The 19,316-nt window shown below is 38.4% G+C and overlaps 1 protein-coding gene across 4 annotated transcripts in view; it reads left to right on the forward strand.

Annotated features, from left to right (window-relative positions):
• The window catches only part of LOC119646912 (homeobox protein orthopedia), a 108,257-nt gene that overhangs the window by 27,089 nt on the left and 61,852 nt on the right, over positions 1-19,316 (forward strand). For all 4 annotated transcript variants that reach the window (XM_038047585.1, XM_038047583.1, XM_038047584.1 and 1 more), the window contains 2 exons: positions 2,773-2,933; positions 3,010-3,168. In XM_038047585.1, the coding sequence (XP_037903513.1) occupies positions 2,773-2,933; positions 3,010-3,168 (320 nt within the window). The remainder of the gene's footprint in view (positions 1-2,772; positions 2,934-3,009; positions 3,169-19,316) is intronic.

Here is a 19,316-nt window from a genome sequence, read left to right on the forward strand (position 1 = left end):
CAGTAACATGTCATAACATACCACGTTCACGTCGGAAATGAGGATCGAAATGGGGTTGTACGTATCAGGAGGAAAGTTTTTTCGACAGTATTGACGGTATAGATATCTAATCTGCGGTAATAACGAAGGCCGACCGATAAAACTTCGGCTTGATATGATAGATGGTGATTTGAGATCCCCTCAGCTAAACCCAGAAAAAGTGGCAAACGCGATTTAAACACGCCAACTGCGCTTACAAAAGAGAGAAAGGTTAAGAAAGAAGATGACACTTGAAAGTTTCACCCACTCCTACTATAGTCAACAAAATTAAGTAAAAGTAAGTAACTCAAAATCCTATGTTATCAGTATAATATTAAACTTCTTTACATAAGAAAAGTCTCGTATTTTCATACGTGAATCGTCAGACTTCCAATCTCCAATTTGTTAGAAGTTCGTATCGATATCTCGTAGTGACTAGCCATTTTACTTATAAGCGGTGGAACTATATGGAATGCATATCCGTCAGCTGAACAACATCCTGTTTGCAAGGAAGACTCGCACTGAAATACGATCGTTCACCGTTATCGTTATCATGTTTCAGGACCGTATTTTGAGAAATTTTTATCAGGATCCTCCCCATCATTCATACGAGCACGTTGTGAGCACGTTTGAGTTTCTCATAAAATCCTATTTCTGCTTTCTCCTCTATATTGATGCTTCTCGTTGATGCATTATTAGGTTATAGCTACTAGTTACCCAATATCGAATCCATGTCTAAATTTACTAGGCATCCTAAGGAGGAACTGTCCACTTTTTATGAGAGAAAGGTATGTCCTCCAAGTCCAGAATGCGTAGCAAATGTCATTGCAATTGTAGCTCATGTTTAAGAAAGTGAGTACTGTAGGTATTCTGGATATTGTTACAAAGGCGCATGCGCGTCGAAAAAAATTCGCACCCCCCTTTTGCATGTATGAAGACTCCCCTTAACATCCACGTAGAACAATATAATAACTCACTGTATGTGTGAGCGTTCAACCGTTTCTGAGAAAAATATGTGTGACAGGCGCACAGATGGACAGACAGTAATCCGATTTTAATAAAATTTTGTTTTACATAAAACCTTAAAAAGTGAAGGTTTCGATGCAAACTTTGCGGGTTCACACTCTACAAAAATTGAAGGTTTAGCGAGCCAGTTGTATGTATGTTTTCTAAAGAAGCACGTTGTTTAACTTCCATGTGACCATATCAGTACTACAATGGGATTCCGACAGTACGTATCCCTATTAATCGTATTTCCGGCTAATTCGTACAAATTTGCCGATTCCCAGAGTTAGTTTTCTTTACTTTGTATTCCCGATAATTCGTACTAAACCGTCAGTCCCTTGACGGTGCGAATTACCGGGATTCCACTGCATTTCGTCAGTCAATTCAATTCACAATTTTACATCTTCTCGAAGAGTCTCGCAAAATAAACTCTCAATTTTTCATCTTGATAGTATCAGCCAACTTTGCGATTTGAAGAAGGGAAAAATCATGACTGACTTCAGTAGAGTTCTGCCTTTCAGGTTTGTGGGATTTCGGAGCTACGAACCAAGCGATACCATTGACGTTAACTAAGAACATGGTACGACTATTTGTGGTACCATTTACATGCTTGTTGCTCTGTGTATGCAGTGAAATATGCCTGGCGAAAATATAATAACTCACTTCACAGGCACATTACCGCAAGCACCTACTTAGCACGTATTGCTACTGTTACAATGTAAATCTATCCGTGAAATTGTCACATTTTTAATAAATTATAATTTCATTGCGTGCACTATCCAAGAGAGCCCATTCAATTACTCCGGCAAGTTGTTGCATCCTCGTATAGTGGCAGGGCCATTTATTCCAATTACACGATTGCAACTTATTTAATAAATCGGCGGAAGGCAATTAATTAATTAAAATATGAATTAATGGCGTGCATAATTAAACGTTTACAATTAAGTCGGATGCGGATTCTAATTAAAGGAATTAAGGCAGGATAGTCGAAAATGGAATTACAGAAGGTGCGAGGCGCGCCGGCAAAGCCCTTCTTAAAATACATATTTGTCGGCCACTCGTTCGTTGTTTGTTTATCTGCTTTGCATTCAGATATTCCGGGTATGTAGTTCAATATCGCTATTGCCAGCTAAAATTTTAACAAGATTTTAGTGGATGGCCTACAGTTACCTTCTAGCCACTACGTTTTAAACTCGCACATAGACGGGTAGCTAATTGCGAAATTGCTTGGATTAGTTCAAATCTTTTCGGTGTAAAATAATCGCCCGGAAAATATTGCATAGCAGCTTAGCGATAATACTACGAAAGGTATTGTTCCAAGGGCCCGGAATGCAAATTTGTACATATCCCACTTCCACCTAGCAAATCCATGTTGCTACCAGCCGAAATAATTTTATTCAGCGAAGCGGAATATTACTCCTGGAAAGGATGTTTAGGTGCTTGTGAATTTCAGTTATGAGTGCCAAGGTAGGGCAGGAATAATTTGGTATATTTCGAAAGCTCGTGATTCGCAATGGGATTAGATAAACATACTATTCAATACAGAGCTAATTATTTTTGTATTAAGAATGGGGGGCTGTTGACTTCGATCGTCAACTTGTAGCCGAGCCTTGAATTCCATGATTGATTTTTCCCTTCAACTATAAATATGAACGGCATTTAGCAACCCTAGGTCAACTGGTATATCATTCAAATACGTTTTTATAGGAAAGTCATAAAATGGTAACTCAATTTATGGTTCAATTACAGGATCTAAGGATTGCGATCTACCCAAGTCTGCATTAACGTCGCTGCACGGGAACAACTTCGGCCAAGTTCCTACAACTCCTACGCCAGACACAAACGGTTCCTCGGGACGATTACATGTTTCCAGTGGATTATGTGAGCCACACTCGATGCAGCAAGACCAAGTACGTTTCAAGCAGAGAGCAATTTTCAATCAAATTCTAACTTGCTGCACACTTCCGTATCCTGCATTTTTTTCAGAATTCAGAAAAATCAGGGAAGCAGAAAAGGCATCGAACACGCTTCACACCTGCCCAGCTGAATGAGCTTGAAAGATGCTTCACGAAAACCCACTATCCTGACATTTTCATGCGGGAGGAGATTGCGATGCGAATCGGACTGACCGAATCAAGAGTACAGGTAAGCCAAACCTCAATCAGTCAATCAACCTGAATTGTTTATGGGCCCTACATATGTAGAGGGGAACCCGAACAACAAAATGTTATTAGTTTATTGGAGTTTAATTATTTCTATGCTCAGTGAGTGGATGATGGTCCATTGTGTGATTAAACGTAGCAGAGCGCATACTTAATGAATTCAATGTAAATATGATGTAGGATAGTACTGAGAAAAGGCTAGGAGAAACCCCAGATGGATGAAAACTGAGTGGGTCATGATACTGGAAGTAAATCGATTAACTGATTGTTGATCATTGTTAATGATAAAAGGAGTGCAAGAGTATGTGCACACATATGAAGTAGGATACTGTACAGTTTGTTTAAAATTCTACTAACGTTAACAAAATTACATTAAGTCAGTTTAGTTTTTTTTTTCGCGTAACTTTTCTGTACTCTAAGGCTGATACTAAAGTGAATAGTCTCAAGTACAAACTGAATAGACACTACGAACGTACAAACCTGACCGCCGTGGACTATTACTATTCTTTCGGTTTCCAAATTATTTTTTTCTTTTATTTATTTTATTTTTATTTTAGTTTATAATTTTTCGATCAATTATTGTTTTGACAATATTTTCTGAATTTTTTAATTTTTGGTTTGACCTTTATGTTTCCCTTCCTTTACCTTATTGTGATACCGACTTCTATAATATCTTAAGGTGCAATAAATATGTATAAACAAAAGAGGCAAGTTTGATCTATTATAACTTTGTTGATTATATATGGTTCTTCATTAACTTTTCGATATTACGCTCTAAATTGTGATCTATGTTGACACAAAACTTTTTACTGCTAAAATTAAAGATTGAAACGTCTTTTCCACCTTGTACTTTGACGGCGCGATGGTGGAGCGAGTAGAGCGTTAGTTTCAAGATCTCGTTGGTCCGGGTTTGATCTCCGGCGCTGTAAGCTTATTACTTGCACAGCATTAAATTATGATAGCGAAGCTGAAGCACAATCCCATCGAAGATAGAAATTTGGGAAAAAATAACTATAAAAACGAATGGGCTGTGTGGACGCCAAACAAACAGACATCGCAGCGATGTAGAATCAAGGGTGTCAAAATTAACAAGGTGGCATCCTTTAAATGTTCCAAGAGTCAAGCACCATTTTCAGTACTTAATAGTAGTTCTTATCATGTTAACTGTGTAGTACTGCTAGTAGATTCGGTTTAAACTCAGTCGACCAAAGTGGGCTCCACAATGTTATTACTACAGTCTGTTTTTGGCTTCCATTGTCCTCTGCTCTAAAGAGCGAATTTAAAAATTTTAACACCTGCCGGCAGTTAACAGTTTTTGTGAAGAAGGCTGAGGTCGCTGAGGTGGAATTTTTACCGTTCTTTAGAAGGGGGTACAATAGGGTGTCAGAACTACGGTTCTCCGTTTTTCACAAACTATTCTAACCGATAATAATAGTAAAACCAAATAAAACCAAATACCAGAAATATGAGAAGGTATGGTCCAATTAGACACTTCAGTGATTTACACTTGATACACAAAACTCCACTTGCCCTAAACATGGTGCGTTGTGGTCACGCCAGAATGGAAATAATACTTTGAGATTCGGGACAATTTCCGAAACATATACTGAGTTCATCTTAAATTCATAAAATTGCAAAGATATATCATAGCTTTTAATATGGAGCAACATACTGGAAAGTTTGATGGAAATGGCACTGTTAATAGTAACTATCAAATTACTACTCCCTAATCGATAAAATATCAGTACTACATCGAATATCGGGTATATATATATGTTTTGCAAGTTAAATTCGGAATTTTCCAAATCAATTCAGAACTTTCCAAACTAATTTCAGACTTTTCCAAGTCTCTTTCAGGATTTTCCAATTCAAATTATGACTTTTCCATTTTCAATTCCAATTTTTCTCGATATTTTACTATAAAGCTTTATATAAACTTTTTCTCACTGGGCAAGGATAGGGTTGGCTTTGTTTGCAAAAATCTGAGCTACTCATCAATTTTCTATCATTATTTGCTTTAATGAACTGGCCTGAGAATATATTGGTCTCCGTCTTTATCCAGTGGGAGAAAACTGGTGTAGAACTTGATAGTAGAATATTGAAAAAGTTCTGAAATAGAAAATGAAAAATCTGTATTTGAAATGGAAAATTCGGAAATTGATTTGGAAAAATCTGAAGCTAGCTTGGAAATTACTAAATTTTGTCTGAAAAATTCTGAATCAGACCTGCAGAACCTTTGAGTGTATTCTTAAGCTTCAACTCTCAGGGAACACTGATTTTTCCTTTCTTCGCAAACGGGGTTAGTAGTACAAAAATTATCAGTACGGCTCGGGACGTGTATTGAAGGTAACTTTACTCTCTTCTTAACTTTTAACAAGCTTCTGAAAGTGGTTGCAGATGATCGTCGAATTAAAAATCTACGGTCATTTCGGAAGGTACAATGTTTTTTTCAACATTGCAAAAGAAACCGGGGGAGACAAACAAACCAGCTCCACCACACATGAAAGAACGATTGATAAGAAAAGGTCCCTTTTCGTTGATTCGAAGGCGGTCTACAATAAGTGCACGCTTGACGACTATACCCGCGACTGCAAAGTCTATCCAAAATTTCTAGCATCTTTAGGTGATCAAAACCAGTTTGGAAAAATTCGCAACTTGACGATAACCTCAAATTTCTCTTAAAGTTTACCTGGTCATTATCCGTGATATTTGGCATAGTTGTACACCAACAGTTACTTTCTCTTGAAAGTTTCTAATGCGCAAAGTATTGCAAAGGCATACACTCTCTGTTAACGAAATTATTGAAATGTAGAATTAACGGGCTTAATTTCGTACATTATTCCATTATCATCTATGAAATGGTCAACGCTGTGAATTCCAACGATTTGTCCATTAACTTTTCAGTGTACTCCCTTACGCGAAGTAGATGCGAGTATTCTTTCAGCGGTTATCTTTCTTCTGGAGGAGAGCACGCAAATGCCACCACTATTAAGTACAAACAAGTCGGGAAACCGGAAGCTAGACGCTTCAGGTTTTGTGTATTTCTTTTATAAGAGATTTGGGTGTGCATTTGTCCGATTAGCATGTAGCACGTAAAATATGCATATATTATGTGAAAATAGCCACTTTCAAGTAATATTGACATTCATAGTGAATTTAAGGGGAGTTTTCCTGTCAATTATTAAAAATTATAGTAATATACTATTATTAACTTTATTTGAACAGGTATCGATATGGAAGGTATTTCGGAGCCTAGGCACCATATAGTAGCAGCCCCCTGATTTTTTCCAGATTTTTCGGTTTGGTAGTTCCTGAGAATGGGTTCGTTAAAAAAATGACCAATTTCAACCTCCCGCACTCCCCACCTTTTCAACAAAAGTCAAAACTAAGCCTGGCTTCGAAAAATGCTAACCGAGACCTTTAATTTGATACCACACATGACTATATTTGATGAAAAAAAAATTTACACCCCCCTTTTGCATGTATGGGGACCCCCTCTTAAATTCATCGTAAAAGGATGTAACTCATTGTATGCATGAGCGTTCACAGTTCCCACCTTTGCACTAAATTTGGTGTCAATCGCTATAACCGTCTCCGAGAAAAATGCGTGTGACGGACAGACAGACAGACGGACAGTAAACCGATTTTAATAAGGTTTGTGTTTACACAAAACCTTAAAAATGGGACCAGTCTCGAAAAGTACTAATTGAGTCCCACCACCACGATATTTTGAGAGAAAAAAAATTTGCCAAATGTTGCGGATTGAAAACTAAAATTCTATAAAGGAGGTTCATGTCAAATTAAAACACTTTTCCTGCCCAGAAATTGATATGTGAGTATTATCATATTTTTATTATTTGTTGCCTTGTTATTAGATTACAACCATTCTGACAGTGATAAACAACTAGCAGAACCTTTCCTGTTGTAGTAAAAATGCGTAAACTGAAGGTAAGGTGTAAGTGAATCACCTTTTTGTCAGATGCAAATGAAGAAAATAATGGAAATAGAATCGATTAATGAAACTGACACACGCACAGTCGTCGGCTCATCAATGTGGGCGAGCCTGGTCAGTGGAGAAGAAAAGTGTCTGGAAAGCAGTTGTCAGTGCTAATCGATCGCTTCCATTAGGAGACATCTGTTTGTGACGGCAGCATGTGCTTTCCAATCACAATGTCCTTGTTCCAAACCGGCCAACATGGAGAGAATGGGTAAGCTTTGAATGATTCACTTTTCACGACTAATTCAGGATTCCAGAGCAGCCACACGAACCTCGTCTTCCTCCGTAACTCACAATGTTCTTTCAAGAGACGTCACACATCTTTTTCGGAATGCTCCTAGATAATCAGTGGCTAAGGACTGGGGAGGGTGATGAATATTTAATCCAGGAAATGCCTCCCCGTGCTTCGTTAGTTGTATCCGCACCACTCACACCACCCACTGTGGTGAATATATGACTTTGATGTCCTGGAAATCGCTCAAGTTTATGTCGGGATTTGCACATCAGATTACCGGGAGGGTAATTTTCATATAAATTAGAGGTTTATATCATGCGGCGTGATTGAAGAGATTATTTCGATATAGAACGCTACCTCCTGCAATAATGTATTCAACAGTGGAGCTCGTTTGGAACTAGATTGTTGTTGGTTCCTGTAGCTTCAAAATGAAAAATACAAAATACTTTCACGAATTTATCCACACAATTATACTTAGAAAATATGATTGCAGATATCCAAATCTTTAGAAATTTACTGATTGTCTGGTCCATTAAGAACTACATTCAAACAAATCTTGATATATCCTCATAAGAAGTGCTCCCTAAACAAGAAATTTCCAATATTTTTGTTTGCATAACTGCATTTTAATGGCTGTGAAGCTCTTGTCAGGTGCAATAAGAAAGTCACTCAGTAAATCACTTTTATAGTCTATTTAATAATAATCGGCTCAGCAATCCAATTGGATCAGGGTCTTGAAATATGTTAGAGCACTTCATTCAAGACGGCAGCACACTACAGAATTACAGTCACCTATAAGAGGCAATGTGGTCAGCATTGCGCTCACCCGATATTGTTATCATGATTTGACTCAGATACTCATTCACAGCTGAGTCGACTAGTACGTCCACGTCAAATCACAATACAAATTCCACTGCCTTTTGACTGCTGCTCGAGTCAAATTCTGCCAACGTGTCTTAAGAAGAGTTCATTATCATTGTGGATGACTTCATTATTCGGCACACATAGAGAGGGTGTCAAGCAATTCGTCCATTTTCCCAACAGGCACGGACTTCTACTTATCAATATCTTCGGCTAAATGTGAAAAAAAAAAGTTTCTTCCGACCGACTTCAGTATAATGGATATTGCCACTGTTACCACAGATCAGTGGCCTCAGGCAATAGTAAAACTATCTACTACATCAGCACAGTTTAAGTAAAGGAATGCTCCACAACTAGCGCCCTTGGCGATGACTAGGCGAGATTGACTCGCAATCATCTGGACTTCACCTAGGTCAAGTTGACGGTCGATAGATGTAACAATTCGATTCAGGCGAGCGAAACCCATTGTGTGTGTTTGTGGTAGGAGAGAAGCTATAGCTTCTAAGCACTCAGAGCGTGGCGGCTCATTGTACTCGACTCCCTCGTCTAGCAGAATATCCCGAATTCGTTTATATATCATAGGATTTCCGTTAGTGGATGTGATGCTACCCGTTACAACTAGAGCACATCATCACTAAAGATCTGATGTCTGATGCGTCCATAGGCGGGGCATTACACAAAAGAAACGTATCATTTCGTACAATTCCTATTTTGAACACATGTCCAGCTAGTAAATTATGGCCTGTCAGAATGCCAACAACACTCCTGCAAGTTTTCTCGCTTTTCGACAGTGTGAACTTTGCACTATGCGTGTTAGGTGCTGATAGCAAAAGTTTGGTATGCCTAGCAGCAATTAAACTCTGCCACCTGTCATTATAGAAACCTTGTTCCAGGCTTATGAAGAGAGCCTTAGCCAATACTGGTTCCGGTGGTCTTTTGCTAAAGCAGATTTCATTTTCCTCTAGAACCTCGTAGAACCCATTAGCGTTTCACGTGCAAACCCTGTCAGTGAACGGGATAAAAACTCTATTTCTCTTCAGTTTCAACCGGCACCTTCTTGTTTTTCTTCAGCCCTTGTCTTGTTCACAAGTGGGGTCGGCTCGACTTGATCAGTTTCGCCATTTTGTTTGATCAAAAGCCTAATCCGAATGTAATCGCTAGGCTTTCAAATCCCCATCTCTACCGTTGTTTTGGCCGGCCTTTTCGTCGCTCATCCTCAACTTTGATGCTCACACCAATCTTGGCAAGTGAGTTCTCTACGTGTAATTTCGTCGTGTTTCTAGCGATTAAATTATTTCAAATAATTAAGCCTTGTTTTTTTCTATTTGTTAGTGATATTTAATGGTCTTGCAAATGCCGATATTTCGCGAACCACTTGTTCCCTTGTTTCCTTGGGTTGCGGTAATGCGTGAAGCAATTTCTCAATGCAGTTCTCCATTGGATGGTGCCTTTGAGCCAAAATATTTAAATCGCTCAGCTTTAAGCGGGCCTATGCCATTGACGGTGATAGCGCCTGTTTCATAGGATCGATCGTCAAAAATTCATTTGTATTCAGGATTCAATCTGAGACTGTGTTGCATGAGGCGGCAATTCCATTTTTGGACAAGCTGCTCGAGATCATTTTTGCTATCAGATGCTAGGGAAACATCATCTGCATAAAGCAGTGTACAGGGCGCTGGACGTTGGATGTCCCGTGGGACGATGTCCATAACAACACTAGAGAGAAGTGGTGAAAGGGCATTTTCTTGATGAACATCAACAGAGACAAAAAGCGGTTTTGATACACTCGCCTCCCTTCGAACTTTACTTTTCGGATCGTGGTAGAGGAGGTTGACCCAGCGCATGAGTTCTTCTGGCACTAAGTGTTGTCGAAGGGCATACCAGATGAGCTCGTGTCACACACAATTGTTAATGCTTTCTCTAGATCCAGAAATGCAATGTAAAAAGGGCGATGCTTCTCATGGTGTTTGTCCATGAGTAACCGCGAAGCGTGGATTGCGTCAGTAATTCCGCAGTTCTTGAACCGACACCGACACTACAGAAACGGACCAGATTCCAACCATTATACTTACTTTAACCCCGGAATGTCCCGCCAGGATCATCAAAATCAGTAATAATCAATCAATCATGTTGACCATAAATGGGGAAAGCGAGTATCTTATTATATTTTATATTATAATTCCTATACAAATTCTGGAAGGCAAATTTTGGTCTAGAATAACCGACAATCGTAAGGTCAGCCGGTAAAAGTTATAACCGGGGGAAATGCGTCCTTTTGCAATTGTTATGAATCGGATATAGCTTACACGCAGTCAGTAGGGAGTGCCCCTAACAGAAGAGGTAAAGTTGTGAAGACCACGTCAACTAGAAATATCAGATTACTCGGGACTTTTCCCAAATTGAGAGCTCCAGGGTTTAGTCAGAGAGCAGATATAATTTATACGATGGAAGTGGCTGGATGGAAGTGTATTATTGGGTGCGATGCTTTTCGGTTCTTTCCCATCAATAACTGCGGGCAACAATTTACTCCATCTTCGACAATTTTCACTTTCATAACCATCTCCAAATTAATTTTGTATTAGCAGTAAATCATCCAGCAAAATGTTTGTAGACAAAACCCGCGGTTTTTCTTGAAGATTGGCGAGTTTCTTCAATCCTCTTCCTGTTTGGTTATTTCCAAAAGATCTTCGTTGGTCCAAGGTCCCTTGGATTTAATTAGTTCTTCGATATCTTCCTCCGTAAACTCTTCACATAGTCCCCCTGCGTTCATCAGTTGTGGGATAGCAGTCACCAAATGTGAGATCAGTCGATCATTTTTAAGGTTTTGTGTAAACACAAAACCTTATTAAAATCGGTTTACTGTCTGTCTGTCTGTCCGTCTGTCTGTCTGTCTGTCCGTCACACGCATTTTTCTCGGAGACGGTTACAGCGATTGACACCAAATTTGGTAGAAAGGTGGGAACTGTGAACGCTCACGCATACAGTGAGTTACATCCTCTTACGTCGAATTTAAGGGGGGGGTCCCCATACATGCAAAAAGGGGGTGTAATTTTTTTTTTCATCAAATATAGTCATGTGGGGTATCAAATTAAAGGTCTCGGTTAGTATTTTTTGAAGCCGGTCTTAGTTTTGGCTTTTGTTGAAAAGGTGGGGAGTACGGGGGTTGAAAGTGGCCATTTTTTTTAACGAACCCATTCTCAGGAACTACCCAACCGAAAAATCTGAAAAAAATCAGGGGGCTGCCACTATATGGTGCCTAGGCTCCGAAATACCCTCCATACCGATACCTGTTCAAATAAAGTTAATAATAGTATGTTACTGTAATTTTTAGTAATTGACAGGAAACCCCCCTTAAGTTCACCCTAGAGTCACAAAATTTTGCAGAAATGTAGGCTACAGTATGGAGCATGATCTTGCCAAATTTGATGAAAATCGCACTATCACTAACAAAGTTATACTAGGTCAAAACTGTCGCTCCTCTGCAAATTTAAGACTATGAATGTCAATATCACTTGAAAGTGGATATTTTCACATAATATATGCATATTTTACGTGCTACATGCTAGTAGGACAGATGCACACTCAAATCTCTTTATAAAAGAAATACGCAAAACCTTTCATACCTGAAGCGTCTAGCTTCCGGTTTCCCGACTTGTTATTACTTTTGGTTGCTCTGGGCCAGGCTGCGGGATTGTCCATCCTCATAGAGGAGGCCAAAAATTTTTAGTACGATTCTTCTCTCGAACTAGGCCAAGAGTTCACAATTTTTCTTGCTAATAACCCAGCTTTCCTAGGAATACATAAGGACTAATACGTTCATAGTCTTATACAGTAAGGTCTTTGATCCGATGGTGAGGCGCTTCGAGCGAAATAATTTTTTAAGCTGAAATAGGCGCTTTTGGCAGCCAACAACCATGCACGGATTTCGTTGTGGAAGCTGTTGTTCTTCCCAGAATGTCAATATCGTCAGCGTACACGTTTCACAGCTTCTGTGCATTTCCCAATAAGCCGAACATCTACTAAAATCGATTCAATGCAAACCTGAAAGTCTGGCTTCTGGTACACGTCACCAATACCGCGTCGGCAGGGCCATGCTGACATTTCCTTGTCGACATAAACAGAGGATTATCGCCAGCACCAGGGTCTCCCAGTGTATCGGCCATTCACACTTCACCTTTTACCGAGTATTTTCCTCAAAGCTACTTATTACCTAAGGCGCAGGTATAACTTCTCGTATCATAAACGATCCGTTAAGGCTCGCAGACGACCTGTGAGAGAATTATTGACTGCATTGAGGTATTTACAAGAGCCATCATCAACTTATCTACTCGACAGCTTCCCTCGAAAGGTGAGGATGCATTCCCTTTACATGACACTTCGTTTCATTTAACATTACATGCCATTGTACGGGAGCAGTAAAAAGCTTTCATATTGCTTCCTCCTAGATTCCAAAAGATTAATGTTGGATCTAATTGTTCCTTCCTGGATTAAGGAAATCATACCTACCGGACTACTCTGCCACCAGTGAAATTTGAACCGCGATCAGTCCCCTACAACAGCCTAGCAGTCTAACCACTTAAGCCACCCAGGACATACCCGTTTAACTGCCAAAATTACTCACATCAAATGAAAATTTTTCAAGAAGTTTATGCCCGAAAACCAGAAACAAATAGGTATGGAAAGATTCCACTTTACTTCCTAGGAGAGCAAATATAGACCTGTGGCACAGCGGAGTTAACATCACTCAAAATTTATTTCGATCGACAGTTGCCACCACCGGTTTTCTCCATGGCGGAGTAGGCCTGGATTTGGTCGCAAAAAAATAATGGAAGTTAGGATATTAATATTGACATTTGATTTTCAATGAATAGAATATGATAATAAAAAAAATTTGTGCAGTCTTTTCGTTAACTTTATATTCATAAAATTATTTAAATTATGCTTTCTAGGTTTATTTTTAAAATTACCACCGTGACTTCAAAAGGTTCAGTTATCTTTAGAGTAAAATTTGACGATATTGGAAGACATTTCTACAAAGCTGTCTAGGTTCAGTACTTTCTCGACCCGAAGTCTTCACCCAGTAAATCTTCAAGAGACTTTCTTCCAGGGTCAGTAAATGCCCAAAACTGAATTGCGGATCAACAGCCCCCATGCGGTAGTGCTGCCCTCAATCATTGAGTGATAGAAGTCCCTGCTACAAGCTCCGAATCAAAAGAATCTTACAATCAATACATACATATCAAGACTAAAGACCAATTGCCGAGACAGTCGGCTTCCACCAAGCTTCCTAAAGAAGAATTTAGAAGGATAATTCCATCACTGATTCCACTAAGATCCATTGTCATTAATCATAGATGCACCTTTAAGGTTCCCGCTGGGAAACTTAGCTATATAATATAATACGAGTACTATTGCATTCTATATAAGACACGGTGCAAGAATTAGTACGCTGCATATGTTAGAAGCATAAATCCGAGTACCAAATTATTATTAACATCAAAGTACAATGCTGCATACTGAAAAGGATTATTATAAACCTGTCGCGGTTCGGAGATTGCCAATTACAAACGTCTATCTTTGAGCATAATTTGACTTTTACGCGAAAGTGGGAATACTGTGTTTAATTTTAAATCACACACCACCATACTCACATATTTGCCGTGATGACTTTCCTCCCGCCTACCCTCAAACGGCATTGTAGCACTTTTGGCAGAGATTATAGTAAACATGGCTTCATTTCATTTTATTCTTTCAATCTAGAATTCTATTCCCATATAAAACATAAAACATTTCTTGCTAATAAGCATATATTCTTAATCCAGCTGGCGGTACTATTCACACTTTTATAATCAGTTTATAGTGTGATCAATACCTGTATTTTTGCGAACCATCTGCTTTACGCTGGTTATGCATAATCATCATTCGTGGTCACACTGCGAACATTCACCTAAAAATACAAAAATTCTTCGGCTATTGTGTTAACTGATGTAATGATGGTTGCCCAATAACCTGGTTGGCAGTCAATTAAAAGTAGCGAATTGTTACGACACTATTAGCTTAACTATAACAGCAAGTGAATTGTTTATTGGCGGTCTTAAGGAGCCATTATTCCGACCGATACTAAGCTATTTGAAACTTTCCTCTGAGTTGGAACTTGTGTCTTGGGCCCTATATAGGCAAACCCCAAATCGAAATCAAAGGACGTGCCTCTGTCAACATTTAATGAAGCAGTAAATTCGATCAACCAAAGATAAACCATCAAATTAAATCCAGGGGTGAACATTCATATACTGGCAGTCCTGTTGGACATTTACAGTTCGGTTAAGTCCAAGAAGAAGAACCCTGCTACTTCCCTGTAAGACAAACACCAGCAGGGAGTCCGGCGGCTGTGCGCGTGTATGTAGGGGAGAACGAATAACATTATAGACCGACGTGGGCCTAGGAATTGACTCGTAAACATAATCCTGTAATCCTGTGATATACATTTATATTGCGAGCGGAATGGTTTCCTCTCTGCACCCTATATTGTCTGGCTATCTTTTAGGAAGGTAATATCGTTTTAGGTGCGAACATATTGGAACATGTGTAAGTTCTATTAAGGGTTTTAAAAATACACTGACTGAATGTAGTTTTAATAACGTGATGGCACGCGGCCAATGTAAATTAAAGTATTCTACACTGTTCTTGCCTTTATTTATCCGATTTTAATTGAATCGGATTGTGGGAACCTGCACAATTTTTCTTTTCATATTGTGAGTGAATACTTCAACGCTTCTTCGGATTACTGCCATTTGAATTCTGTTTCTGTACTGGTTCTATATAGAGGTTTTGCTTATTTCAAGGCTTGTATAGTCATGTATATATTCAGGGAACGAAATCATTGAAACTCATTAAAATTATTAAATTTTCCTGCCTTGTTCCCATCACAGCCTGTTCTTCTTTTTTGTAGCAGGCTCAGGACTGTTTATAATGGCAGATTATATTGTAAAAACGGAAACTAGCAATGCCAAAAGGACCAACAAAATTAATCATTCAATATTTTGCGGAGCGATTTCAAAATCTAATAACATTCTCATTTAATCACATCCCCGTGGCAACAGTGCTCAAAACATTGATTTCGTTGGATTTTTTCCTTTTATTATATTAGGAAAATATGATTGCAGGTCCCTGCGACTGTTTAAGATAATGCCAGCCAGTCAAAAACTCAAGCAATTCTTCCAGCTTTGCGGTATTATCTTTTATGTCCCATTTTGTGGCATTTCATTTAAAATTAAATTAAAATACGGGGTCTTTATTACATTTCGCCTGCTTCCATACAAAGGTGCGCTCACATTCACGACTTTGTGTACGTGTGTATGAAAATCCGTGCAAAAAGTGCGGCCTGAAGAGAAAATGGAAACCCATATCATCCCCACTTTTGAGGACATTTTGATTAAATTTTATGCTTTATCGTGGTAGAAGACTTGAATATAAATTTTTGCAGAGTTGTTTTTGCTTTCGAGCGTGGAGTAAAAAGCCACTTTATTACAAAATCTATGTGAAGAATGGTACACAAGAAATAGGTAAGGAGATGCAAGTACGACTATATGATTAAAACACTTATTAAAGTTTAAGCAGCTATTTCTCAGTGAGCATATTTTTGGGGGAAGAAGACTTGAAGAGAAACATATTCCGGAGCAAGACGTGAATGAGCTGTGATAATAAGGACTTTATCTATAAAATATTATATTATTCCTGTGAGAATCTGCACCTCGTCAACACGAGATTTGTAGTGTGATCTAGAATCCACCGCTATTAGGCTTTTTAGTGCCAAGATGCTTTTTCTTTTTCATGAACACTCCAATGACTTATCAGCGCCTCCAAAGTGACTTGATTTACAATGAGCTGCCAATCACATTCGGAAAGGCTACAAACTACTCCCCTTATCTACGAGATTAGAGGTGGAATGTAGTTCGACTCAGAGCGGGTTTCAGCCCAATAAACATTTCTGATGCATGACGCTTTGTTCCAATCCACTGTGCCACAGTCATAGACCTGTTGCTTACTCATTTCTGCGTTGACACAAAAGTTTGTTCGCAATTCCTGATACATCGACCTTCAAAACTACACTTTACAATCCCGCTCGTGACTGGCTGGGGAATCAGAAATCCAGTCTATATTTGATTTATCCTCTATTGACATTCGGCTTCAAATGAGAGGATGGAAAGCGAAGTTTCATAGCTTGTTATACTATTCCGCAAATATTTGCAGTTTGAGGAATTCACCGTAATAATAAAGCAAGTATTGTCCTCCTTTTCATGATCATCATTGATCAAAACTATTAATTTGAGCTGACGTTAGTGCCCGATAAAATATCTGTTGTACACCGTTTACATGCACAACTGACTTGATGTACACTTTACTAAAAAACAAACAAACAAACCAAATGGTTCCCGAAAATGCAATTCCACTATAAGAACCATAGAAGGGGCTGCTTCCCATGCCCTCTTAATTGTTTCCATGAAGCTTCTGAATTTATCAAACCCAGTGATCTATTTTCAACTGTCAAGTGGATTTGTCATTAATATCCGGCACGTGACCAAATAAACGCCTTCAACAGGCAAGAGGTTTAATGCCTACAAATATAGGTATAGGTAGCATATGTATGTAATACACACGCGTGAAGCGAATGACAATCGTTGTCACAGGTAAAAATCTCAAAGAAGAGCTGAAAGTGAAAAACAGTTTACATTCGCAGCAGGTGCAAATAGAATGTTAGAGAAGGAGGTACAACTGAGGCTGCAGGGAGCTTTGGACGGCACAAACTGCATTTACAAAGAAAAGATTAGACCAGATTTAAATTCACTCTGAAATCATTTTTAGGACGCAATAAAATTCAACACAGCTCAGTATTCGTAGATTAACCTTGAATTGTATATCATATAGCAACTAATAGCAGCATGTTGGCAAATAAACAAGTTCAAACGCATACTGAGTGTAAGGAGAGAACCGGGGTGCAGCTTTGCCGAAATCGCTCCCCCTTGATTTTTCAGAAAGATATTTATCGCCTTGTATTTCGCAGGATATTAATCTTTCATCGAATGTGTTTAGGGAGGATTAGGATGCTATCACCGCCGAAACAATTTATCAAGTGGGGTAATACCTTGATAGTTCGTTACATTGCAATAAGCAGTAGTAATTATCACAAAGTGTATTAGAGAATATTCAAGGGTGGTTGTATCAAGTAAAAATATTCATTGAGATTGACCTGTAGATGTGTTTATTTTGCACTCAGGTATTACTAGGTTGGAAGCCGTTCAGTTGCAAAGGATGAAACTGCAATATTAGTTCACATAAAAAAATCTGAGTTGGCAAATGTGCAAATGTGGAAAAAGAAACGCTCCATCCTGCAATAATATATGCAATATTAAAAAAAAAAATTTTCCCGTCGTTAGACGTCCCTCTAAAGATTTTCTATTGGATTGATGTCTGGTAATTACATTACTACATTCCGGCAATTTTATTGTCCAAAAACAATTCTTTAGATTTCCAACCCGTATGTTGGACTTATTTAGGAGGCATATCGTATGTAGCATACGAGAGGATAACCGCCTGAAAAGTATTCGATCCACGGGGCTCTTGATCTTATATACTGGACCAACACCATAGGGGGAAAAGCCGACCTACATATATCCAGCCTCACGATTCTGGCACCTCCACCCTGATCGTTTTCGTTTCAAGCGAGAACCGTAGTCATAATTCGGCGGACCTCGAACAAATTGTCTTCCTCCATTGAGATAAAAAAGAACGATTTTACTTTCGTTAATCGATAATGCGTTCATTCATTTTTAAAAGGGTCATTCTCGATGCTATTTTGCATAACATTTTCTTTTTGTAATATGTGTTGCTTTTAAAAGTAGCTCATTCCTTGCACTTCGGTCGTTCAAATTATGGTACGCCAATCTGTTCCAAACTATTTTAACTCATTATAAGTCTTTTATATACGTTGCTTACAATCATTCTGTTCGAAAACTTTATGCCTAAAAATGATAAAACCCGATTTTGGACCACGAGTTTCAATTGTTTTTGACTGCAGTTGCAATCATTTTAGCTAAGCAGGAAAGTAAACTTTGAATATTTTATTTATGTTTTATCCTCCTTGATAAACTTCCTTCGAATTTCGTTTCAACGGAGTACAATCTGGTCCGCGTCTCAATTTTGCATACGAAAAATTCGATCTTATTTCCAAATGACCAAACTTATTGTTCTGGTTACAAACTCAGTCTTTTGAAAAAGACAATAGCAAAATAATAAAATAAACTCCGTATTGCTATTATTTTTACCGGGTTGAATGACAACTTTTTGACAAAAATTAATTTTTTCAAAAGTTCTGTTATTGTGATCTTCTGTAATTTATAACCACTTGGACCCTTCGCTGGAAGTAACATTTAACAACAAACAAATTATTATAATAAAAATTGAATAAAAGAAATTATGTTGAGGATAATATAATGCATGATGTCACACTGCTATGTTTTACGGCCATTGTATGTATTATGGCAGGCATGAAAAAAGAACCTACAACCTTAGAGGTTAAACCACTGTAAAGTATTGAACATTTTATTTATTAATTTAAACAATTGTGTGAAGTGTGAATTAAGTGAAGAACAATGTTTTAAATAAGCCAGCAAACCTTCATGGATTACATATTTACAGATGAATATATGTACAAATTGAAGGCAAACACAGCTTATTGTGTACATACATATACATACACGGAGCTAATTGTCATGGTGGCTTTCGGGGTATACATTTGAATATTTTCTTTTACTTCGGAATAAAAATCATTTATAAATCTTTTATTCTTTTTTTTTAACAGTTGTCCCGTTCACAAGCGGGGTTGGCTCGCCATGATCGGTTGTGCCCTTTTGTTCTGTCAAAGGGCTGATCTGATCTGAATGCATCCATCGTATTAAGGCACTGTTGTTTCGACCTGTCTTTTAGTCGTGTACCATCGACTTCAATGTTCAGACCAATGTTAGCAAGCGAATTTTCGTTA

Source organism: Hermetia illucens, chromosome 1 (genome assembly GCF_905115235.1).
Source record: "Hermetia illucens chromosome 1, iHerIll2.2.curated.20191125, whole genome shotgun sequence".
In the NCBI taxonomy this organism is placed as follows: domain Eukaryota; kingdom Metazoa; phylum Arthropoda; class Insecta; order Diptera; family Stratiomyidae; genus Hermetia; species Hermetia illucens.